General features: G+C 43.6%; 4 protein-coding genes across 6 annotated transcripts in view; 2 read left to right on the top strand and 2 right to left on the bottom strand.

Moving 5' to 3' along the window:
- Positions 1 to 1777, bottom strand: part of LOC111239795 (integrin alpha-3-like) — a 21193-nt gene extending 19416 nt beyond the window's left edge. The window contains exons 1-2 of the mRNA XM_022769702.1: positions 1671 to 1777; positions 708 to 877 (exon numbers count right to left, since the gene is read on the bottom strand). Of these exons, the coding sequence (XP_022625423.1) occupies positions 708 to 865 (158 nt within the window). The 5' untranslated portion in view covers positions 866 to 877; positions 1671 to 1777. The remainder of the gene's footprint in view (positions 1 to 707; positions 878 to 1670) is intronic.
- Positions 1778 to 5309: 3532 nt separating this feature from the next.
- On the bottom strand, positions 5310 to 12181 carry gbgt1 (globoside alpha-1,3-N-acetylgalactosaminyltransferase 1 (FORS blood group)). 3 transcript variants are annotated; one of them, XM_022769711.1, is made up of 11 exons: positions 12089 to 12181; positions 10128 to 10524; positions 8660 to 8692; positions 8469 to 8513; positions 7832 to 7885; positions 7313 to 7345; positions 7097 to 7231; positions 6888 to 7020; positions 6616 to 6808; positions 5985 to 6204; positions 5310 to 5885 (listed from the first exon to the last, which is right to left on the bottom strand). In XM_022769711.1, the coding sequence occupies exons 2-11, from the start codon at positions 10184 to 10186 to the stop codon at positions 5744 to 5746; spliced, it is 1047 nt and encodes a 348-aa protein (XP_022625432.1). In that variant the 5' UTR covers positions 10187 to 10524; positions 12089 to 12181; the 3' UTR covers positions 5310 to 5743. The 3 variants fall into 3 exon arrangements, with proteins under 3 accessions (XP_022625432.1, XP_022625431.1, XP_022625433.1); XM_022769710.1 differs by having other exon boundaries at positions 10128 to 10519; XM_022769712.1 differs by lacking the exon at positions 7832 to 7885 and having other exon boundaries at positions 10128 to 10519.
- Positions 12182 to 14503: 2322 nt separating this feature from the next.
- Positions 14504 to 16336, top strand: LOC111239799 (interferon a3-like). The gene is made up of 5 exons (XM_022769708.1): positions 14504 to 14623; positions 14932 to 15006; positions 15298 to 15450; positions 15685 to 15762; positions 16097 to 16336. The coding sequence occupies exons 1-5, from the start codon at positions 14504 to 14506 to the stop codon at positions 16235 to 16237; spliced, it is 567 nt and encodes a 188-aa protein (XP_022625429.1). The 3' UTR covers positions 16238 to 16336.
- Positions 16337 to 21582: 5246 nt separating this feature from the next.
- On the top strand, positions 21583 to 22741 carry LOC111239804 (interferon alpha-G-like). The gene is made up of 5 exons (XM_022769715.1): positions 21583 to 21711; positions 21807 to 21899; positions 21999 to 22160; positions 22242 to 22313; positions 22634 to 22741. Exons 1-5 carry the CDS (start codon positions 21583 to 21585, stop codon positions 22739 to 22741), a joined length of 564 nt encoding a protein of 187 aa, XP_022625436.1.
- The last annotated feature ends 2913 nt before the right edge of the window (positions 22742 to 25654 follow it).

Below are 25654 nucleotides of genomic sequence, written 5' to 3'. Positions count from 1 at the left end.
TCCAGAGACCAGGTCCACATCCAGAGACCAGGTCTCTGGGTGTGGACCTGGTCTCTGGAAGAGACTTGTCTCTTTGGTTTATGTTAAATGTAAATAAACAGGTTGAACTGTTTATGTATGAAACCAGAACAGGATCTTTAACCTGAACCAGAATCTGTGAGGGTCTGAATAGAACCAGATCTCTACAGGTGGTTCAGAGACTCTGTTGGGAAACAAACACGTCTGTGACCTGATAAATATGTAAATTAAGCACATGATCACATACTGCAGATGTGTCAGCAGCTTGTTCTCATGGTTTTCCTGCTGCAGGGGAACTGCTCTCACGGGTCCATGAGAACAGTTTACAGCTGAACCACAACCACAGCCAGTTCACTGAAACAGGAAGTCTGAGCAGTGACTGTCAACTATTTACCTATGCTCAGACAGAAGAGCAGGTACACGACACACCTGCATGAGCTGAACCGACCTGCTGCTGCTGGTTTTCAGACCTCAACCCAAATCAAGACTGAGGCTGCACTTCAGTTAAACAACAGTTTGACAACAGACCAGCACAGACTGAAGGTCCTGGCTCCAAGTGGACTCTGGTGGCAACAGCTTTGACAGTTATCCATTACTGATGCTAGCTCTCCGAGCTAATGCTACATATGATACACATCAACACAGACAGGTGTACAGACAGGCGTACTGTCAGACAGGTGTGTACTCACCTGTAAGCGTCTGTCTTCAGGTCTTGGTGCAGGGCGACAGACAGACCGAACAGACTCCCATCTCCGCCCGTCTTCAGCAGCGGGAATGACGTGTCGAGGTTAAAGGCCACACACACACCGACACAAACACTTAGCAACACACACACACCTGACGCCATGGAGACACACACCTGAAAGAAAAAAAAGACGACCTCACACAACACCACGTCAGATCAGCTGAACTATCACTTTCATGTCACTGAGTACGTGTCATTATGCAAATGACCCTGTTGTATTGTATTTGTGTTTGGTCTCCTTCCTGACGGTTCACACCTGACTGACACCTTCTGAATCAGACTTCCATCTGAGCACAGATCAAACATCTCTCAGACGTTAGTAACTGCAGCTGTTAAACACTGTAGCTGAATGACCACAGTAATCTGTGCTCTCTAGTTTAATTAAATGGACCAAACAAACTGGGACATTTTTATTGTGTTTGAGTGTCTATGGTCATAAGGAGGAATTAAATGATTAATTTGACTGATAGTTTCTCTTCAGTCAGACAGAAGCAGCTCAATGTTGTTTATGATGCTGAATAATAATAAACTGTATTTTCACAGTGAACTCGTTTCAGCACTGGTTCTGATGAAACATCAATTGCATGTACACACTTAAATTAGAAATTTTCTCTAAATACAATTATCTTAAAATAAAAAACATGAAATGCATTTATTTCTCAGCTAATGAAGAAATATTGAACATTAATTTTACTAATAAAACTCAGCCTGTTGTTGATGGTAAATGATTCTGTGAGTCAGACTCTGAATGTGAAGAGCGTTTTTACACAGTGTTGTTGGTTTAGAGATGAAGATGAACCTGGTTCAGGTTCAGGTTCAGGTTCAGGTTCACACAGGTGACAAAGAGTTTTCACTGTTAAACAAATGAACTTTAGAACATAAGAGAGCAGAAGAAAAGATTTCAAACCTGTTTCTCTGCTGTCGACAGAAGCAGCTCGTCCTCTGTTTGTTTGTCCGTTTGTTAATAAAGGTAAATGAAAGCAGCAGCTCCTCGTCCTCAGGTCGTCCGTTTGATTCGTGCTCTGCTCTGTCTGACTCTTCAGTCTGAAGAACTGATCTACACAGGCTCAGCTGCCCCCTCCCCTCTCTCTCTCTCTCTCTCTCTATCGCTCTCTCTCTCTCTCTCTCTCTCTCTCTCTCTCTCTCTCTCTCTCCTCTCGCCTTCCTCCTCTCTCTTCTCTCCTCCTGTCTCTCTCTCTCTCTCTCTTTTCGCATCTCTCTCTCGCTTCTCTCTCTCTCCTCTCTCTCTCTCTCTCTCTCTCTCTCTCTCTCTCTCTCTCTCTCTGTTTCACCTCTGAGTCCCCCCCCCCGCCCACTCTCTCTCATTCTCATTCTTCAGTTGTGCTTGCTTGCCCTGAAATGAAATCATGTCTGTGTGTGTGTGTGTGTGTGTGTGTGTGTGTGTGTGTGTGTGTGTGTGTGTGTGTGTGTGTGTGTGTGTGTGTGCTTTAACCCACCCACATACACAGGCCATAAAAGGATTTGGGCGTGCGAGGGCACCTTGATTGTCTCTCTCCACACACACCCTCCTGTTATTAATGTGTGTGCGAGAATGTGAATGTTTTAACCCTAATATTATGAGTTCTGAACTTTGACTACTTACACACACACACACACTTCCTGTCTTTGTGATGACTTCCTCTTTCTCTCCTCCTTCTGTTTTTCAAAAACAGTTAATCAGTCAGACTTACACACAAACCTCCTCCAGGACCTGGAGTCAGAGCTGTACTCACCATGAGGCGGATGAGGGTCAGAGAGATGTTGCTGTAGTGACCGTAGTGTCTGAGCCAATCACAGCAGAGAGCAGGACTCAGGACGCTGCAGAGGACGAGGAGGCTGGTCCAGCTGATCATGATGAAGGTGATGAAGATGAAGATGTGAGCTGTGCTGAGTGTCAGTGTCTCCAACATGCTGCTGATCTGAGTTCAGGACTTTTATTCTAACAGGACAGGAAAGAGAAAGAGAGAGAAAAAGTCCCACAGTCCCACTGTTTCTACTCTCCCTTTCACACACACAGAGACACACACACACACACACACACACACACACACACACACACACACACACACACACACACACGTTTGTACTTGTAGCTCTATGGTTTAATCTCAAACTGTTGTTCACCAAATCAGCTGAGCTCAGAGCTTGTTAACAGCACGCTCTCCTCTGATTGGCCGAAACCTGCATAGGGGACAGCACCCACTCATCTTCTTACCAGCAAACTGTTAAACTCAGTAACTAGTAACTCATCTTTAACTAGTAACTAAAGTCAGTTTAGCTACTCAGTAGCTTGTACCTAAACTCAGTAACTAGCACCCAAACTCCGGACTAACAGGATGTAGCTAACCTGCCATGGAGACTCGTCTGGTCCATTAGTTCATGTTTGAGCCTGAATCATGGATCAGATGGGGGACAGGTCAGAGGTCACAGCCTGTGTTGACTGAATTTTTTACCTGTTTGCTGTTGATTGTGACATCACACTGATGCTGCTCTGTTGACAGGTGAACGTCTGCTGTCAGGAGGTGAAAGCTAACGTTAACGTTACTGAAATGTTACTCTACTGAACCTGTTCACGAGGGAAGCAGCGTCTTGTTGACATGGCAACAGGCTGAAACTATCCACACTCCTCTCAGCCTGCGCTCTAACCAGCTTCGTTTGAGGGCGTGTCAAATTGTCCGGTAGGCGGGGATTATGCAAATGAGTTACATAGTGTCTCCAGAGGTGGAAACAAACACTGACGTTAACCCTGTCTCTGTCACGTCTTCCCTTCCACTAAAGTTAGCATGCTAACCAGTTAGCTCCTGTCACTGTAGCCTCCGGTGAGTCCTGGAGCTGCTCATAGGACGAGTTAGAACCTCTGGTCTTGTAAACACAACGATGCTGAAGGTAAAAACTTACAGGTCTGTTTGTACAGAAGTCACTGGTGTGGAGATGGAGATGTGAGCTCAGGTGAACATCTGTTAAACACATGATTTGGTTCAATGTGGAGAATGTAGAATGAGGTTTGACTCTTCAACATCATGAGAATGATGGTGTTGGTTTAGTTGAAGTCTGAGGAGGTCTAACCAGAGACCTGGTCTTCAGATCTGAATCTAACTCCACAACCCTCAAACTGTTGGTCTGGATCAAAGTGAGTCACACTGGTCCTCACAGAGACAGACAAGAACACACACACACGTCATATCTGCAGCTGCATCAGCACCCTCATGATGAAAGAGTCTCAACTTGTTTTGCTCTCTCTCTCTCTCTCTCTCTCTCTCTCTCTCTCTCTCTCTCTCTCTCTCTCTCTCTCATACAAAAACACATGCAGAGGTTCTCTGATGCTGCTGTGGTCATGTCTACAATCAACCAATCAGACAACAGTTACTTTCAGTCAATATAAAACTGACAAAGAGCGACTGATCAAAGGCTTCATGCACATGAATGCATCAGAGACCAGAGCTGCACCTGAACACACCACAGAGACCAGAGCTGCACCTGAACACACCACAGAGAACAGAGCTGCACCTGAACACACCACAGAGACCAGAGCTGCACCTGAACACACCGCAGAGACCAGAGCTGCACCTGAATGCACCAGAAACCAGCGCTGGTCTCTGGATGTGAGTCAGTCCCGATCCTCTTGTTGTGTCACTTCCTGTTGTGGGACAGGAAGTCGTGTTGATAGTAGAAGGGCTGAACAGGAAGAGACTGATTGTTGTTTGCAATGTGATAACAGGGAACACGAGGGTGGGGGTGGGGATTTTTACATATTAAACCTCTGTGTGTGTGTGTGTGTGTCTGTGTGTGTCTGTGTGTGTCTGTGTGTGTGTCTGTGTGTGTCTGTGTGTCTGTGTGTGTCTGTGTGTGTGTCTGTGTGTGTGTCTGGGTGTGTGTCTGTGTGTCTGTGTGTGTGTCTGTGTGTGTCTGTGTGTCTGTGTGTGTCTGTGTGTGTGTCTGTGTGTGTGTCTGGGTGTGTGTCTGTGTGTCTGTGTGTGTGTCTGTGTGTGTCTGTGTGTCTGTGTGTGTCTGTGTGTGTGTCTGTGTGTGTGTCTGGGTGTGTGTCTGTGTGTCTGTGTGTGTGTCTGTGTGTGTCTGTGTGTCTGTGTGTGTCTGTGTGTGTGTCTGTGTGTGTGTCTGGGTGTGTGTCTGTGTGTCTGTGTGTGTGTCTGTGTGTGTCTGTGTGTCTGTGTGTGTCTGTGTGTGTGTCTGTGTGTGTGTCTGGGTGTGTGTCTGTGTGTCTGTGTGTGTGTCTGTGTGTGTCTGTGTGTCTGTGTGTGTCTGTGTGTGTGTGTCTCTGCCTCCACCAGCAGATGGAGCTGTTTTATTACTGTATATATTCATGTATATTTATTTTCTCCCATTCTTTCTCCTGTTGTAACAGATGGGCGGGGGGCATTTATATACACATATACATTTTATTTCATGTGTATATTTGACATTTTTATATTTTTCAGTTGTAATGAAGAATAAACTGGATTTTCAGCTGCAGTTTGAGGTTCAACATTTTTTCATGTTGATTAATAGGCAAGTGAAACTTATTTAATAAACTGAACCAGAGACAGAATCAACTCATGAAACATCAGAGTTTCTATTTGTGAAAAATTTACATTTTCATTTAGTTCAAATGTTTGTTGCCACTGAGCGTCACAGTTGTGTGTGGAGGAGCAGAAGCCTCAGCTGCACATGTGCAGTAGAGCTGAAGCCACGTTAGCTGCAGGTCCTGAGTCTTGGAGGGGGCCGGACCTTTAATCTAAACCTGTGGTGTTTGGAGTTTGAGCCATGAAGCTGAGGACTGAGAACCAGAACCAGAACCAGGACCAGAGGTCAGGTGAGGAGGTAAATCCTGGGTAAGTGTTCGAGACAGGTATGGACCAGGTCCACAGGTGTGTGGAGGCGCAGCTGGGCTTTTCAAACCATGACTGTAAGGGATTCTGGTCTTCCAATCCAGTGTGGTCTAGTCCGGGTGATTCCGGTTCAGTCTGGTTCAGTCCAGGTCTCTCAGACATTGGGTCGGATCTCAGCGTAGTTCTTGATGACTCCAGAGAACCTGACGATGTGAACCTCGGGGTTTCTGGATTTGAAGTCCTGCCACAGGTACTCAGGTGACAGAACCTTACTGGGCTTGTTGGTCCACATGTACCTGAAAACACAGGAAGTATAATAATCACAACATAAAACCATCAGCTGTTCAGCTAACCCTAACCCTAACCCTAACCCTAACCCAGCTCCCTCCATCTACCTGTTCAGGTGACTCTCCTCCTGCCACGCAGCCTCGATGCCATCCTTGGCGTCAGCCTCAAAGTTGGCACGGCAGGTTTTGGCGAGCAGGTGAACTTCCTGCAGGCGGCCTCCAAACGCCCCCCCACAGTAGTAGAAGTCTCCCTCCCCAGGAGCAATGTACGCCCTGGAGGTGGGTCTCCGCTCGTAGGGGAACCTGCTTCGGTCATCTCTGTAGTAACCTGCAGACACAGGTGGGAACAGATCAGCCAAAACACAACCTAAAATAACTTTACTCCAGTGCGTATCCCTCCACCTCAGAACATAGTCCTCCTCATCACAGCTGACAGTCTGAGCAGAACACCTTTAATGGCTGTCCAACACTGAACTTTATTTGTAAAGCACTTTTCAGGCAGGAGATGTTGCTAAAGAGCTTTTTAATAAAAACAACAAACAACTCTTTAACTTTATATTCAACTTTATAAAAAATAAGTCCAAATAAATAAGGTCTTAAAGGTTCTGAACGGCCGACGCCTCTCGAAGTCACTGTACGGACACATCAGGTTATATCAACAACACTTATTTAGATTCATGTCGGAGGACCCCACAAACTAACGATGTGTCGCTGTGGAGACAAGAACGGACCCTCTGACCTGGGTGTATCACAGCAACCAAACTGCCCAGTGACTCCGCCCCCCAGTGGCCATGGAACTTGGAGTCCACATCCAGACAGAAGATGTAGTCAGTGGAGTTATGGAGCTCCTCGATCAGCGTTTGGATCATCTCCATCCTGCGAGCGGAGATCTCCTGCCAACGCTTGGAGCTGGGCACCGAACGAACCATCAGCTGGAGGAGGAGAAGGAGGAGTTTTAGACAGAGTCCCGCTGATCTGGGGTCAGTTTGTTGGAGATAGAACTTCCTGTACCTGTCTGCCGGCAGCCATCTTGACCTGGGGCACCTCCTGCGCCCGGTCGGTGAAGACGTACACGTGAACCTTGAACCCAACGAAGAAGTGCTGCTCTGAGGTCTCCAGGAAGTCCTTCAGGAACTTGATGTACCTGTGGAGCAGATGAGAAGGGTGACCTCCAGGTCAAAGGTTAAACCAGACATGTTGCGTTCACTGTGACGTCGTACTTTCCCACAGCGAACACGGTGGCTGCGACGGTGATGTTCCTCGGTCTGTAGATGCTGTCGAGGAGAACCGGATTAAAGGTTCCCTCCCAGACCACCGGAGCCAACCAGGGCGTCACCGTCACCACGTCAGTACGACTACGATAAAGACACACTGATGTCATCAACAAATACCAACAAACATCAACAACAACAGTGATGAGGGTGAATGATACTCACCCCTGCAGGATGCTCGGCTGTTTGTACTGCAGACTGAAACACAAAGAGGGCGTCACTGCTTTTATTTTGAAAAGCCTAGTCAGCCCAGTCAGACTCACAACACCTCCCAGTCGTCTGACACACCTGAACCTCAGCTGACTCATAACACACCTGACCATGTTTCAGTTAATGAGGTCACAGGGTGGAATGTTTGGGAGGCTCTGATTTATATGATGCTCATGAACTAAACTGTATAAAACATCAGTCTGTCAGCACAGACTCCGCCTCCTCCCCTGTCAGACTGACTGTGAACACCTGTCAAGGGGCCACCATCAGTCACCTTTACCTGCACCTTCAACTGTGACCAGTTAGCAGTTAGCATTAGTATGTCACTGCTCACCATCACCTGTGTGGACTTACTGCTGTACTGTACTGACATCCAATCAGTGGTCCCCATGTACGTGAAGCCACCCACCCATGACTGACAGGTGTGTTTATACTTAAACTAAATCTGATGAAGATGAAAATGAGCGAACTTACTGGTTGGGAACCACCAGGGGGAAGTCATGAGTCCTGATGACAGCTTGAGGAGGCCTACACACACACACACACACACACACACACACACACACACACACACACACACACACACACACACACACACACACACACCACTGTCACTGAGGAGGTGTGTGTGTTTGTTGAAGCTCTTATTCAGACTGGGGGGGAGGGGTCATTTACAGCAGGTACAGATGCTCAGAGGGGGCGGGGCCTGTATTCACCTCAGCTGTCTCTGTGAGATGTGTGACGGCTCATATTTCAGAGTGAAGTCTCGTTTTGATCCAGTTACTGGAATAACACTTCCTTTAACAAATTAAAAGCCCAGTTTTCAGTGGACAGAAACCCAATAGGGCTTTTATTGCTGTGGTACATGAACCTCTGATGTCACAACTGGAAATGACATCACACCTGAGTTGAAAATGTTCAAGTAAAACAGGTGGGAAACTTGTTATTGTTGAGACAGAAAAACAGATAAACAGATAAACAGGTAAACAGATAAACACTAAACAGATAAACAGGTGAACAGGTGAAGGTGAGAGAAGTGGGAGGAGCCTGTTAGATGACACTGAGGGAGAAAACACCACCTGGACAGACACAGTGTGTTTGAGTTACTGACCCGTCCACCTGTGTGACATCTGTCTGCTCGAAGGACCCCACGACTCTGCAACACACAAACATACAGAGACCAGATCAGCAGGTGAGACTCCACCTGTCTCCACCTGTGAGGACTGAAGCTGTGATGAAGTGAACGACAGCATGTGTGTGTGTGTGTGTGTGTGTGTGTGTGTGTGTGTGTGTGTGTGTTACCTGTACGACTGGAAGATGTAGCAGTACAGCACTCTGAGGGTTCAAGCAGAAACATAATGATTAATCAATAGTCATCCATCATTACTGATCACTTGGACTGTAACTGATCAATACTTCTGGATTAACCAACCACATTTGTTCTGATTGTGACATCACTTTATTTCTGATTATAATCTATCATTAATATCATTAATGATTTACTGATTGACTTGTGTGTCACTGTTAACCACACACTGACGCATCCTGACACAGTGAGGATGATGATGATGATGATGAAGACCGTGTGTGTGACTGTTTGTGTAGCTCTTAGCAGCTGCCGCTCTGAATGACCTGAGCCTGATAAATGTATTGACTTTGCTTTGTGCTCAGCTGAATGGAGCTCAGGACCAGGATCAGGACCAGATCAGGATCCGGATCAGGATCCGGATCAAGATAAGAGTTCACCAAGGTGAACCTGTCAAACTTGGTTTTGTTTATTTGTTTTATTATCAATTCACCTGCAGATTATTTTCTTGATTATGTTTCAGGTCACATCCTGTTTGTCCACAATCACAGAAAATATTAACCATTTGTGTGAAGTCTTGGGTCATGCTAAAAAGTGTTTTGTGAGGTCACACTGACCTTGACCTTTGACCACCAAAATCTAATCAGTTCATCCTTGAGTCCTAGTGAATTTACCACTTAAGAATTTGAAGAAGTTCTGTTGAAGTGTTACTGAGATATCAGGTCCACGAGAACAGTGCTAGTATCTGTAGTACGAGTAGTATTAATACTGCAGTATTTGTAGTAGTAGTATGTGAAGTAGGGATGGGCACTTGAGGAAATTTCCTTATTCGATCATCAGGAAAATTAATGATCAATTATCGATTCGTTATTAATTTTTTATATCAAAAAATGCATATGGCAGAAAATACTAAAGAAAGCGACTTGTTCCTCAACGAAATCTTTACTGCAAGAAGAAATTATATTCCAACAACAAGCCTCTTAAACACGGCAGTGAAAGTTTAATAGTTTGACTATTAAAGTTTAATAGTTAAACTTTAAGTTTAATAGCTTAACAGCTTTAATAGTTTAACTGTTAAACAGAACAAAAAGATATTTAGGGCTCCTAAAGGAGGCGGAGCTCGAGGCTCTGAGCCAAAGCTGCGGCGCTTATACACGCCGTTGCAATGTTTACAATGAGCTTCGATATTTTTCAGCTTCCCACACCAAACTTCATTTCTCTCTGTTGCCAATTTAAATTGTGCCGCGGCTGGTTGCTGCCACGTAGTGAAACACAACCTCATTGATACACACATTAGATCGATCAGATTCCACGTGATCGACAAAATTGTTAACAATCAATTATCGATCATCGATTAATCATACCCACCTCTAATGTGAACTATTAGTACAACAGTATCAGTAGTATTAGTATTTGTGGTATTAGTACTAAAACATTAGTAGTATTTGTAGTATTAGTACTCACCCCAGCAGCAGAGCTAGCAGCAGAATCACTGTCACTATTTTTCCGTTCAACAGATGCATCTCACAGTCCGAGTCAGACCAGGACAGTCTTGATCCACAGGGTGTGAATCCTCAGTCCAGACCAGGTCCACTAGAGACCGGATCCACTAAAAATCAGATCCACTGAGACCAGATCCGAGATCTGAGTCAGTATACAGCAGGTCTGAAGACACCAGTCCTCTCACAGCTGTTAGTCTCCATTTGTCCAAGTGTGTCCCGGTTCAGTTCAGTCTGTTGTGGATCAGCCGGTCCAGACTTCAGTGAAGTGGTTCTGACAAATTCTGATTGTTCATTTGTGTTTGTTCCAGTGTTAGGGGAAACAGCAACAACCAGGAAGCCACGGTCGAGAGTGAGCTGCACTGTCGAGAGAGAGAGAGAGAGAGAGAGAGAGAGAGAGAGAGAGAGAGAGAGAGAGACCGGGGGGGGGGGGGGGGCATTAGAGTCGGGTTTCAGCTCAGAGATTTGTTTCCTCTGCTGCTGTGGGAATCACTGCCATTAAACCACTGAAGAAGAAGAATTTAAAAGATAAAAATAACTTTTTAACACCACAGACTGTCATGTGACAAAGTACCAACAAGCCTGTACTAATGTGGACTCTGAAGGGGCAACATGCAGGAGCGGTGCTCGTGGTGGGGGTGTGGCAGGGGGTGAAGGACTGATAGGAGCAGTATAATAACTAAACCTGTTCTATTCTGACATCACACTGGAAGAGAAGAAGACAGGAACAGTGTACAATAACAACAACTGTGGAATGGCAGCAACAACAGTTAGCTTGTTTGGGCTAATGTTAGCTGGTTTTGATTTACCATAGACTGTAAATAAAGATGGACGTCGCCTCTGTGAAGTCACCCACAGGTTTCTGAAGCTCAGAGTGAGCTGCTCCACCGTCACCATCTTGGCAGTGTCTGACCCCGCCCCTAATGCTCAGCTAATCCAATAATAGTCAAAGAGGAGGGGCTTGTGTGGAGCTAAGACTTCTGTACACGACAGTTTGTGGCAAACATAGTCACCCACCTGTCACTCAAAGAGGCCACACCCGCAATCCTCCATAACTTTAGTCCTTAATGAAATGTAAACAGGTGAGTTATATAAACAGGTGTCATGAAGGAGGAAATTAGCTCTAGAGATCAAAACAGTTTTTGTACCAGGCTGTAAACATGTTTATTTCTGCTGTAAAGTTAATGTTAAAGTTAACATGGGAGTCTATGGGGACTGACTCACTGTTGGAGCCAGACTCTAGTGGTCGTTAGAGGAACTGCAGCTTCTGGTTCTTCATGTTGATGCTTCATGTTTCAGTCTGGAGGTTGATGCTTGTAAATAACATTAGCTGGTTTAGACTAACGTTAGCTTGTTCAGGCTAACTGATTATAATCTGAATCACAGTCAAATAAAAACATGTAGCGTTTACACAGCAGTAGCATGTTCTTTGTAAAAACCTCTGATGTCATCATGTATGTAGAAACAGTCAACTGTCAGTTTGACTCATGATTTCTTCAGAAACCACCCCACCCCCCCGCAGCTACACATCAGACCACATGACCACTGGCTCACAGATCTACAGCCAATCAGAGGTTGATAGACTTCACCCACCAGACTTCATGGAGTAAACTGGAGTATATTAGGACACAGCTGAGTCTGTTACCTGCTGGAACAACTGATCTGAAGTCTGCTGCGTCACTAAAACCCCCAGCTCACCTCCACCTGACCGCACTGGCCAGGTGTGTGACATCACACCGACGCACGGTCATAACCAACTAATTATTGATCCTCTACACATCATCTTTCGCTCCATCTCAGCTTATTTCCGTGTTTGGCGCGAGCCGCGACAGGAGCCCGGCTGTCAGTCAACCCTCTCACCTCCGCGAGACAACCGGAAGCAAACGAAAAGAGAAACAAGAAACTCATTAAACATCACAGACTTACCGTGTCCGCGCGCCGTTCCCTCCTCTTCTTCTTTACTTTACTATTCTTCTTCTTCTTCAGCCCAATTCCAGTCTGACCCCTCCCCCCTCCGTTCATTCAGGGGGAGGGTCTAAACAGAGACAGAGAAACGGAAACTTTTTTTTTTTTTTTTTTATTGAAACAGATACAAACAAACAAGGCACAGCAGAGTCACCAAAATCACAGACTTTTGCCTTGGGTTGAGTAACCTCAGTAATACAAAATATACATTTTGAAGTTTACCTCTTTTACTTTGGGAGGGAGTGGAAATGAAATATAATTTTTTCTTATTTTACTAATCTTTTCCGCTTCAAATTCCTTGAGGATGTACCTTCTTTTTACTGGGTTAGGGTAATATTCTTCTAGCAAAATGTTTCTAATAACTTTGTTAGTACATTCTATTATAATGCTTAACATTACATTGAAGTTGGTATTTTTGACAAAAATCCTCATGCTGTAAGACGTTTCCAGTATCATCCAGAAAGTGTGCAACAGCCCAGACTCCCTTTGATCTCCAGTCCTCTATATACACAGATTTTCTACTAAGCAAAATGTACCTGTTGTTCCACACAGGTGTGTTGTGTGGTGTAAAATTATGACTATAAATTAACTTCCACTAGAGAAGGACTTGCTGATGGAAAGCAGAGAGTTTAAGTGGTAATGAGCTGCACTCAAAGTCACAGCGCAGAAGAAAGTCTATTCCACCCATTTTTTTGAAAAATCATATTAGGAACAATAAACCAGAAGGAATGTCTATTTGTAAGGAAAGATTTTAACCATTTCAGTTTCAAGACACCATTCATAATATCAAAATCAATCGCATTCAACCCCCCATCATCATAGTTTTTAACCATGTCAATCTTTCTTATATATTGACATCTATTTCTCCATATGAACTTAAAATGAACAGTATTAATCATTTTGATCAGTCTTGCTGAGATGGGTAAGGAGAAGGCTGGGTAAATGAGTCTGGACAGACTATCCATTTTTGATAATAAGACTCTGCCAAAAATTGAAATATCTCTCTGCAGCCACCTGTTTAGTATTGACTTACACTTGTCCACATTGTTACAAATATTCATCTTTTCAGTTGTTGTTTTGTCCTTAGAGATAACAATCCCCAAATATTTGACCTCCTTTTTTATCTTCATGTTATACAGGGATTGTAAATGATAATCATGTAATGTTAAAATTTCACATTTATTTAAATTCAGCTGTAAGCCAGAAGCTTCTGAGAATTGATTGATAGACTGCAATGATAAGGGAATTTGATCTTCATTTTTCAGAAATAACGTTGTGTCATCTGCCAGTTGACTTATTACAATTTGTCTGTCCATCACATTTAGTCCTTCAATGTGACTGCTTTTGATTAGAATAGACAACATGTCGGCAACTTCTTATTGTGTTTATAAATAAAATGCATTTAATTATCATGATGTCATTGTTTCATTGTTTTAGTGATGTCACGGCGTTGCTCCATCTGAATGTTTCCATAACAACCAGAAAGTGAATGTGTGGCCTGAAAGTGAAAACTGTGATGTCATCACTTTATGAAGTAAGCGCCAATGTGTAGAGGATTCAGCCTTCAAAATAAAAGTTTAACCTATAATCATTAAATCTGCTTAATAAAAATCGGACTCAAAACTCTGTGTTTCTGAATTTGAACCTTTTATATTTGTATTAAGTTACATTTTTATTTCAATTTTTCGTTTATTATTCAGTCCGTAACAAAGTCCCAGCTTTTATTTTGTAGAAGTGAGCGTGTGACTTCCTGTGAGGTTTAGAAAATGAAAGTGAAGGGACTTCCACTGCAGAAATGAGAGAATATTCCCACAAAGTGAATGAATGAAGATGTTTGATTCACTCATTCACCCACATCTGTATTTTAACAAGTAACTGAGTACATTTACTGCAGTAGTACACAGAGGAGGTACTTTTACCTCCATGTTGTACTTGTACTGCTCAACATCTGTCATCACATCTTCACAGCTTTTATACAATATGAAGCATCAAGTCAATCTAACATGATACGACCACAGTGTGCTTTTACTTTGAAGGCTCAAACACACTTTACTGAGCGACTTCTCAACTTTATATAAACTAGTGACAGAGAGTGGCTCCTCCCACACAACAGGTGAACTGGTGACTCTGAAGTGCCCAGGTGTGAATGTATGTGTGTGTGTGTGTGTGTGTGTGTGTGTGTGTGTGTGTGTGTGTGTGTGTGTGTGTGTCTCTGTGTGTGTGAAAGGGAGAGTAGAAACAGTGGGACTGTGGGACTTTTTCTCTCTCTTTCTCTTTCCTGTCCTGTTAGAATAAAAGTCCTGAACTCAGATCAGCAGCATGTTGGAGACACTGACACTCAGCACAGCTCACATCTTCATCTTCATCACCTTCATCATGATCAGCTGGACCAGCCTCCTCGTCCTCTGCAGCGTCCTGAGTCCTGCTCTCTGCTGTGATTGGCTCAGACACTACGGTCACTACAGCAACATCTCTCTGACCCTCATCCGCCTCATGGTGAGTACAGCTCTGACTCCAGGTCCTGGAGGAGGTTTTACTGGTACTTAGTCCCTGTGAGGTTCCTGAGGAGTGAAATGATCCTGAAGGCATCACAGACTGTGTGTTTACATATCTGATCCATATTAAACATCAAAATTTACGTAAATCAAATAAGAGCAATGATCTCATAAGGAGAACTGATCATTATCAGACCACATTGATCATGTAGGTGATCAGAATCAAATAACATGACACTGATCAACAGATGTGAATGATGAAGGTTTTCCAGATGTGGTAAAATGAAGCATCATCTCTTTATGTTTCAGGCCGGCCAGCTGACTGAACAGGACAGTCCAGTTTCCTTTCCATACAAATTCTACAAACACATACGCAACTCTGAGGTAATCAATCAATCTATCTATCTATCTATCTATCTATCTATCTATCTATCTATCTATCTATCTATCTATCTTCTTTCAAAGGTTTTAACTGCAGATTTCTACCACTTCCATTGTTTTCAGATCGTTGTTTGTTGGTTATTGTTTGTTTATTATTTACATGTATACATCGACACGTCAGGAGACATTTACATACAACCATGTAAACAAACCCAGATGTTGTCTGTTATGTTGATGACATCAGCTCTATCAGCCAATCAGAGAGCTCCTAGTCACTCCTGTCTCTCTCTCCAGGTGAGGTCCAAGGTGGTTTTCATCAGAGACAGTCTGGTCCAGATCTCTGACCTTTATCGCCATGACAACCTCTCCTCCGTTTCCTGGGATATCGACAATACTAATAGATTCCGGATGAGCATCGACAGACAGATAGACGGCCTGAACACCTGTGTGAGTGAACAGACACTTCAACTCCTTTCAGCACTTTAAATTCAACTGACACTGAAGACACTGCTGCTGTCACTTCAGACGCTTCAGCTCCTTTCAGTCCTTACACTTCAATAAACCTGATTCTCTCACTGAGCTCAGCTCTCAGTCTAACTGAAGTTTCCACTTCAATTCCTTTTACATGTTCAGCTTCAGCTTTTTCCACCAAACTCAGAAAATCAATGTCTTTGTTTTCAGGTGTCGACTGAGCAGAGAGCCGACAACCGTCTGAGGAAATACTACAGGAGACTGAGGACAAGTACTCTGGACCGCACTGTGAGTACAAGTACTGTATAACTACTGCAGTGTATGGCTCATAGTACTGACTGTAGTACTGTGTGTGCTGACTGGAGTACTGACTGTAGTACTGTGTGTACTGACTCTAGTACTGATTGTAGTATTGTGTGTACTGACTGGAGTACTGACTGTAATACTGACTGTAGTACTGTGTGTACTGACTGGAGGACTGACTGTAGTACTGTGTGTACCGACTGGAGTACTGACTGTAGTACTGTGTGTACTGACTGGAGTACTGACTGTAGTACTGTGTGTGCTGACTCTAGTACTGATTGTAGTATTGTGTGTACTGACTGTAGTACTTTGTGTACAGGGGGCGGGGCCTGCGTCCTGGGAGCTGATCAGGAAGGAGACTCAGCTGCACCTGGATCAGTTGGACCTGCTGGTGAACTCCATCAGATCTTCAGCTGCTGCCAGCAGGAGGCGCTCTACACCAAGTCAACACCAAGACTGACACAATGCCTCTCATCAACTGTTTCTGTCTATTTATTGATTTATCAGGTTTATATTTATTGATTTATCAGGTTTATATTTATTTATTTATTTATTTGTATTTATTTATTGAAATGTGACGTTTGTCTGAATTTGACTTGAACAACAATAAAGACGTTTCCTCGCTGTTCAGAGTTTGACCTTTAAACTGATGTCAGTCAGGAAACAGCTGATCTCACTGCTGCTCATCACACACACACACAAAGTAAGTACATGTACTTTAGTACTTCAGGATAGATTTCTGAGTTACTGTCACTGGACCACGCCCATCTGAGGCTGCAGCCAATCACAGATTATGACTATAAAATAAACAGTTCTTCTCTGAACAGCTCATGTTTCCAATCATCAATATATCATCAATATCTCACTGAAGATCATAGATCAGAGAGAAGTCCACAGACTGGATCCAGATCAGTGAATCAGGACTTTGTTTCAATCATGTGATGACCCCTCACATTTATCTGGTGACCCTTCAGAGGGGCCTGACCCCCAGGTTTGGAACCAGTGGACTAAATCAACTTCAGGTTGTGAAGGTGATGTGGAGGGAAAGTAATTTATTCATTTATATTTATCTATATCTATTTATATTTATTCATATCTATATATGAGCTTTGGTCACAGTCGACCAAACGATGAGCTGATAAACAGTTAATGTGAAACAGTAAAATGAGAGCGAGCACAGCTGGATCAGACAGATGTGAAGGTTTGATCAGGGTCAGAGGTCGTGATGAACCACAGACACAGTGAGAGCTCCCTCTGTTGGACGTCTGCACACATGACATCACTGAGCTACCGTCTGTAATAGTACTACTGTTACTGTTACTGCAGTACTATCATACAGTACTATCACTGTTACTGCAGTATAAGATATAATACTGTGTGCTAGTACTGCAGTAACAGTAGTAATACTCTGTGCTAGTACTGCAGTAATGCTCTGTGCTAGTACTGCAGTAACAGTAGTAATGCTCTGTGCTAGTACTGCAGTAACAGTAGTAATGCTCTGTGCTAGTACTGCATGACCTCTGACCCTGATCAAACCTTCACATCTTACTGTTTCACATTAACTGTTGCTCTGTGGTCCAGGTTTCTGGTCCAGGTTTCTGGTCCAGGTCTCTGTGGTCCAGGTTTCTGGTCCAGATTTCTGGTCCAGGTCTCTGTGGTCCAGGTGTCTGTGGTCCAGGTTTCTATGGTCCAGGTGTCTGTGGTCCAGGTCTATGGTCCAGATTTCTGGTTCACATTTCTGGTCCAGGTCTCTGTGGTCCAGGTTTCTGGTCCAGGTCTCTGTGGTCCAGGTTTCTGGTCCAGGTCTCTGTGGTCCAGGTGTCTGTGGTCCAGGTTTCTGGTCCAGGTTTCTGGTCCAGGTCTCTGTGGTCCAGGTGTCTGTGGTCCTGGTTTCTGGTCCAGGTTTCTGGTCCAGGTCTCTGTGGTCCAGGTCTCCGTGGTCCAGGTGTCTGTGGTCCAGGTTTCTGGTCCAGGTTTCTGGTCCAGGTCTCTGTGGTCCAGGTGTCTGTGGTCCAGGTTTCTGGTCCAGGTTTCTGGTCCAGGTCTCTGTGGTCCAGATCTGGAGAAGCACTCTATAATCCAGCTGGTGGTTCAGGTTCTACTGGTTCTTTAAGAGAACAGGACTGTGGAGAGGAACACAGGTCCAGAATCTTCATGTTCACAGTGAGAACATTAAAGAACAAGAACCTTCCTGTGTTAATGGAATAAAATGAATTCACTGACTGACAGCTCTTCAAAATAAGAGTCTTTCATAGAGATGTAGTGGAGTCAAAGTTTATTCAAAATAAAACTCATGTAAAGATACACTGAAGTACCTCGTCACTGTCCAACCCTCATCACATCTGTCCACCACTGATGAAGATTAATACAGAAAACCAGGTGATTTACAGGTCCACTGACCTCTGACCTCAGAGTGATGTCATCAGTGATGTTGCTGTTTTCAGACAACAGGCAGAAAAAAACGTCGATGCAGCTCAGAGACTCTGGAAAGTGAGTGAGCAACTTCAGTGGGACAGAGCATGACTTCATCATCATCATCATCATCAGTCATTCAGAAAGACCTGCAGTAGTAGTACTGTTTTCAGGCTCCACTCGTTTTTCTCCTTTCTTTTCTGTCTAAATGTAAACTGAGTGTGAACTTCCTGTCGTCCGCCTCACACTCATCTCTTTTTTCTTTCTTTTTTCTCTCGTCTTTCTTTTCTCTCCTCTGTCTCTCCTCTCTTCTCTGTAAATGTAAACTGAGGGTTTGGGGGTTGAACCGCTTCCTGAGCCACTTTGATCTGTGACGACACAGACGAGTTTTACTTTGATTCATACAGGAAAAAAAAGGATTGTAAAATGGAATCTAAAGCACATTGTGGCCAAAAGTCTGTGAACGGGCCTGTCCTCATGTTAATGATGTATAGTTTCCAACCGTTTTAACATGAAGCTGAGTCACAGATGTTCAACATGTCGTCACATTAAAATCTGACTCATTCAAGTGTTTTATGGATAAATCAACAGACAACAACAGAAACTGTTCAACAGCTTCAAAGACCAAATCAAATCAAGTCAAATCAAACCATCATCAACCTTGCTGATCTGGTTTTTAGATCATTCTTTAATCCCCCCTTCATGTATTATAACCAAATCATTCATTCATTCATCTTACATTGTAAATATTTTATTTTATTGATGTTTCTATTTATATTTACGATGTCTGCAGAACTCGCCTGTTTCATATTTGTTTATATTTCTTTTCTTCTATGTTTATTGTCATGAACAAAATCACCAAAACAAATTCCTTGTATGTTGAAAACCTACTTGGCAATAAACCAGATTTTGATTCTGATCCTAATTCTGAGTAAAAACCTCATCTCAGCAAACTTGTCACAGATCAATAAACACATTAAAGTGTCTTTGATGAGCACCTGAATCAATCATTAGTGTTGCCCTGTGGTGCACTTTGGCTGTCCACATACTTTGGGCCATATAGCGTATTTCCAACTCTAACTCAACACATTTTGGCCAAAAGTATATGGACACACTTTCATGTTCATCCCATATTAATAAATGTATCTGCAACTTCCCATGTCCACATACTTTTGCCGAGTTTTACTCCTTTATAATTCCTATTTCTTATACTTGTTTCTATGATCCATGTGAGGTAGTGTTATATGAACAGTCATAGTGATATACCACACAGCCTGACACTCAGCTGGGGAGGGGGGTGGGGGGTGGGGGGGTTGAAAAGGGAAATTTTCCAGATTTCGTAGAATTTTTTGCTTTCAAAGCATCAGAGTTTCAGTTTCTGTCCAGGATCAGGATTTATTTAAACTGCAGGAACCAAGACCAGCACCCAGATCAACCAAGACCAGCACCCAGATCAACCAAGACCAGCACCCAGATCAACCAAGACCAGTACCTCTACCTCCAAGACCTCCAGGACCTCCAGGACCTCCAGGACCTCCAGGACCTCCAGCACCTCCAGCAGACAGTGAGTTTGTGTCATGTGTTCATTTTGTGTTTGCAGAGTAATGAGGAGAAAACTAACAAAGATTATTTTTTTCTGGTTCAGTTTGAAAAATTTTAGTTTTAAAATGAATTAAAAAAAACTAAACACTGAACTTTAAAAATAAAAACCAGTCAATAATCATTAAAATGTCAAACTGATCACAAGTTCAGTGATGTAAACTTTATAAACTGTGAAATTCTCTGTTTACTTTGTTTTTGTTCAGTTTTATGGTTTTAAATAAAGCTGCTGCAGTTAGTGTCACAATAAAAGAACTTCCTGTAGTTAAAGTATCACAATAAAAGTACTATGTAGGTGGAGCTGCTTTCACTATGTCATATACACTTCAATCACTGGTTCCCTACCCGGGGGTGGGCCCCTCCAGAGGGTCACCAGGTGAATCTGAGGGGTCAGTTTGACTGAAAGGAAACAACAAACACCTGTGGCGATCAGTTGACATCATCTCTCTTTCTAATTCTTTCTAATGTTCAATCTTAATTAACCTTAGTTCTTCCCTTCAAAACAATCTGTAATGATAACAACAATAATAATAATGATAATAATAATAATAATTAAGATAATATGAGGAGTCTTGGCAGTAATTGAACAAACAGCATCAAACGGTCACAGTCTGAGTCTCAGTCTGAGTGAATGAGCGTCTCCATGTCGAGGCTCAGAGTGATGACGTCAGCAGGTCGAGCATCGCAGCGCAGATGGAAACAGAGCTAATAGAAATAATGATGAGCAGATAAGTTTCATTTCAGCTCAGAGATAGAGTGAAGCCTGGTCCTGGTCCTGGTCTGACACAGTCCAGCAGTCCCTGATCGCTGTGACTCAGCAGCTCTCTCACTTTCAGTCCATCTCACTGAGGAGGAACCTTTGATTGAAGGTTGAAGTTTCCAGCCTGAATGGAAACCTGTTCCCATCCTGCTGCTGGCGCTGAAATGAAACCGACATCTATGACTTCAGTTTCCATCTGCGCCATGACGATTGACGTCTCTGAAGCGCTGAACAGGGAAACCTGTTCATCAGAAATCGAGCTACGTTATCATGACAAATGGCAACTGTGTCACATGACGCGGCGTCCTCCAGATAAATATCAACGTCCTCTCCGTCGCTCTGAACCTGGAGCTTGAACTGCGACAGACTCAGGTCAGAGTTCATCTTTCATACTGGAACCAGACTCGTGGTTCCAGACGAGTATCAGACCAGGACCAGACCAGACCAGGATCAGAAATAATGAGGACCAGATCAGGATCAGATCAGGATCAGATCAGGAACAGATCAGGATCAGATCAGGATCAGATCAGGATCAAACCACGGTCAGATCAGGATCAGACCAGGACCAGACCAAGACCAGACAACGGTCAGATCAGGATCAGACTGTCGAACGTTTGGAGACAAAGACACTTATTCATTAATCTTTTGTAACTGAATGAACCTGCAGTGACTCACCTGGTCCTGGTCCAGGTCTCTGCCGCTGTGTTTGGGATTAAAGTCTCTGTGGTCTGATGACTCACACAGGTAGACGGCTTCTGATTGACTGATTGGTCCAATCTGCTCCTCTCTGTTCCAGGTTATCTGAACTCACCTGAAGCTGCTGGCTCATTCAGCACACCTGAAGCATCTTAGTCCAGCTCAGTCCAGCTCTGACCAAGACCACCTGAAGAACCAGGATCAGGACCAGGACCAGTTCAGGTGGAGTTTTTTAAAACTCAGAATGTCAGTTTGTCTTTGTTTAAAACTTCAGCTAAAACTGAGATCTGTTTCTGAACCTCAGGACCAGAACAACCAGGACCATCAGACCCAGAACAATGAAGTCCTCTTCAGTCCCCCTCATCCTTCTGCAGCTCTGCAGCCTCCAGCTGATGGTGGTTGCCATGCCGACTTGCCAGCTGCTGGAAGACGTTGTCCAGACCACTCACAACCTGCTCAGAGACCTGGTAAGACCCTGCCCCTTCACCTGTGCTTTCAGTAGCTTAGCTTTAGTCTTAGCTGACGTCAGTCTGGTCTGAACTGTTTCCTGTCTGTTCTGTAGGGGGGGCCATTTCCTGTCCACTGCATGCAGTACAATGTTAACATCTCTTTCCCTGACTCTGCCTTCCCTGCTGCCACAGCCAGTCACCCTCAGGTAAGCCTCTGACCTCACCTGAGCCTCTCAGCAAATCAAAGAGCTGTATTTTTATGTTCAAACAGTTTGAAACTCTGATGTCTAATTGGTTCCCTGCAGTGCCGCCAGGCATTATGGGTGGTGTATGAGACTCTGCGGGAGACGCAGGAGCTGTTTCAGGAGTTGGACTTACCTGTCGGAGAGGGCGGAGTAACCTGGGACAGTAAGAAACTCGCCGACTTCCTGAACCTGCAGTATGGACTGGTGGAGGAGGGAAGCTGTGTGAGTATCACACCTGAGGATCCTCAGAGACCACCCCATACCTGTGTCACTGCTTATTCACCCCCCCCTCTCTCTCTGCAGCTGGCCACCACCAAGGCTCCAGGTGTGCTGTCTTCTTACTTCAGCAACGTCACAGCTTTTGTGCAGCAACAGGTAAACATCTTGTTTGTTTCAGTCACAGATTTTACTTTGAAAAACTCCACATAAATTATATGAATTATAACATATAACAAATTTTATGAATATGATATAATCATTTCATTTATTTATTTAATTAAGTTTTTCATCAATTTTCATTCATCAGTTAAATGTTCATTGATTGTTGTTTGTTCATTTCATTTGTAAATAAATAATTATAAATAATTCAAAGTAACTCTTCATATTAAACACATGCGTAATGATTAGACGATGAGTTTGTCAGTCAGAATGTGTTGACCAATCGGAGCTGGGGGGGGTGTCTCTGTGTGTCACAGGACAGCGCTGCCTGTGGTTGGATGGCTCTGAGGAGAGATGTCCTCTGGGTCCTAAAGACCGCCCTGCACAAGTATCACAGCTGCTTCGCCCAGAGAGCTAGACATTGACCACGCCCACTGATGACCGAGACCACACCCGTTAATGACAGAGGCCACGCCCAAAAGTGAATTACTTATAATTGATTATCAGTATTTATTTATTTATTTATTTAACCTATTTATTTATTTATTTATTTATTTATCTATTTATTTAAATAAATTTTGATACTTTTATATTTATGTTTATATTTTTCTTTTTTTGTATTTTTCTTTTTTTTATATTTTTGTTCTTTACTTAAATTCTGTTTGTTTGTGTCTTCTGTTTAAATTGAACCAGATTAAAGCATAATGAAAACTGACAATTTGAACTTTGCTCTAATTTAACACACACACACACACACACACACACACACACACACACACACACACACACACACAAAGGATGAGCATCTGTTCCAATCTAAGTCTGTTCTCTCTAACAGTGGGTTCTCTAACAGTCGTTCCCTCTAACAGTCTGTTCTATAACAGACGTTCCCTCTAACAGTCGGTTCCCTCTAACAGTCGGTTCCCTCTAACAGTCGGTTCCCTCTAACAGTTGGTTCCCTCTAACAGTTGGTTCTCTCTAATAGTCTGTTCTCTCTAACAGTGGGTTCTCTAACAGTCGTTCCCTCTAACAGTCTGTTCTATAACAGACGTTCCCTCTAACAGTCTGTTCTATAACAGACGTTCCCTCTAACAGTCGGTTCCCTCTAACAGTCGGTTCCCTCTAACAGTTGGTTCTCTCTAACAGTCGGTTCCCTCTAACAGTTGGTTCTCTCTAACAGTTGGTTCTCTCTAATAGTCTGTTCTCTAACAGTCTGTTCTATAACAGACGTTCCCTCTAACAGTCGGTTCCCTCTAACAGTCGGTTCCCTCTAACAGTTGGTTCTCTCTAACAGTCTGTTCTCTAACAGTGGGTTCTCTAACAGTCGGTTCCCTCTAACAGTTGGTACTCTCTAATAGTCTGTTCTCTAACAGTCTGTTTTCTAACAGTCTGTTCCCTCTAACAGTCTGTTCTCTTACAGTTGGTTCTCTCTAACAGTCTGTTCTCTAACACAGTGGTCCCCAACCCCCGGGCCCTGGACCGGTACCGGTCTGTGGGTCATTTGGTACCGGGCCGCACAGAAGGAATAAATAACTTACATTATTTCCGTTTTATTTATTATCCAAGTCTGAACGTTTTATTTTGAAAAATGACTGAACACTGAACACATGTCAAGATGCTTGTCTCGGTCACGTGATACATTAACGCTAATATTAAACCCACAAGCTAGCAAAATGAGTCAAAAACAGACGTCTCTGGAAAGTTTCTTTGCAAAGGGGAAAAGGCCCAGTGAGGAGACAGAAGAAGAACCTATGACCACTAAGAAGAAGAAATCTGTATTTAACAGACAGTACCAGGAGACCTACTTAAAATATGGATTTATCGCGACAGGTGATTCCCACGCACCAAGCCCGGTCTGCATAATATGCGGCGACCGGCTCTCCAATGAGGCAATGAAGCCTTCAAAACTGCTTCGCCACTTGGAGACCAAGCACCCTGCATTAAAAAACAAGCGTTTGGAGTATTTTGAAAGAAAAAAGCGGGAACAAGAAGGACAGAAGCAATTACTGAGGGCCTCCACATCACCGAATGCAAGTGCACTGAGAGCATCATATTTGGTGGCTAACCGTATTGCTAAGGCTAAAAAGCCATTCACTATTGGTGAAGAATTGATCCTTCCCGTGACTAAAGACATTTGCTGTGAACTTTTCGGAGAGGCTGTGGTTAAAAAGATAGCACAGGTGCCTCTGTCGGCTAGCACCGTCACTCGGCGCATTGAGGAAATAGCAGAGGAAATTGAGACACAGTTGTTGGAGAGGATTAATACATCACCGTGGTACGCACTGCAGGTTGACAAGTCTATAGATGTGGACAACAAGGCAATACTACTTGTTTATGTGCGATACCTTTATCAGGAGGATGTGCATGAGGATATGTTGTGTGCACTATCGTTGACAACCAAAACCACAGCCGCAGAACTATTCAAGTCGCTGGATGATTATGTATCAAGAAAACTGAAATGGTCCTTTTGTGTCGGCATATGCACAGATGGAGCTGCTGCCATGACCGGACGGCTGTCTGGTTTAACTGCTCGGATTAAGGAGGTTGCACCTGAATGTGAATCTACACATTGTGTCATTCACAGAGAAATGCTGGCAAGCCGAAAAATTCAATTCAATTCAATTCAATTCAATTCAAACTTTATTTATAGAGCGCATTTCATGCACAAGGCAGACACAATGTGCTTAAAAAAAATGCCACCAGAACTTAACAGCGTATTGAATGATGTTGTTAAAGTTATTAACCACTTCAAAGCACACGCCCTTAACTCGCGCCTATTCGAGCAACTTTGTGAGGAGATGAACGCGGAGCACAGACGCCTTCTCTTATACACAGAAATAAGATGGTTATCCCGAGGGAGATGGCCAGAGTGTTTGAATTACGAGAGCCGCTGCAGAGATTTCTCTCAGAAAAGAAATCAGCGCTGGCAGCACATTTCAGTGGCAAGGAGTGGGTCGCTCGTTTACTTGTGCGACGTATTCAGCCTGATCAATGAACTCAATCTGTCTCTTCAGGGGAAATCAGTCGGTTCTCTCTAACAGTCTGTTCTCTAACAGTCTGTTCTCTAACAGTCTGTTCTCTAAAAGTCGGTTCTGTCTAACAGTCTGTTCTCTAAAAGTCGGTTCTCTTCTAACAGTCTGTTCTCTAACAGTCGGTTCTCTCTAACAGTCTGTTCTCTAACAGTCTGTTCTGTCTAACAGTCTGTTCTGTCTAACAGTCGGTTCTCTAACAGTCGGTTCTCTAACAGTCTGTTCTCTCTAACAGTCGATTCTCTCTAACAGTCTGTTCTCTAACAGTCGGTTCTCTCTAACAGTCTGTTCTCTAACAGTCTGTTCTCT

Source organism: Seriola dumerili, unplaced genomic scaffold (assembly GCF_002260705.1).
Source record: "Seriola dumerili isolate Sdu_G_001 unplaced genomic scaffold, Sdu_1.0 BDQW01004506.1, whole genome shotgun sequence".
Taxonomy (NCBI): Eukaryota; Metazoa; Chordata; class Actinopteri; order Carangiformes; family Carangidae; genus Seriola; species Seriola dumerili.
Note: the sequence above shows the minus strand (reverse complement) of the source record. Positions and strands in the feature narration are given on the sequence as shown.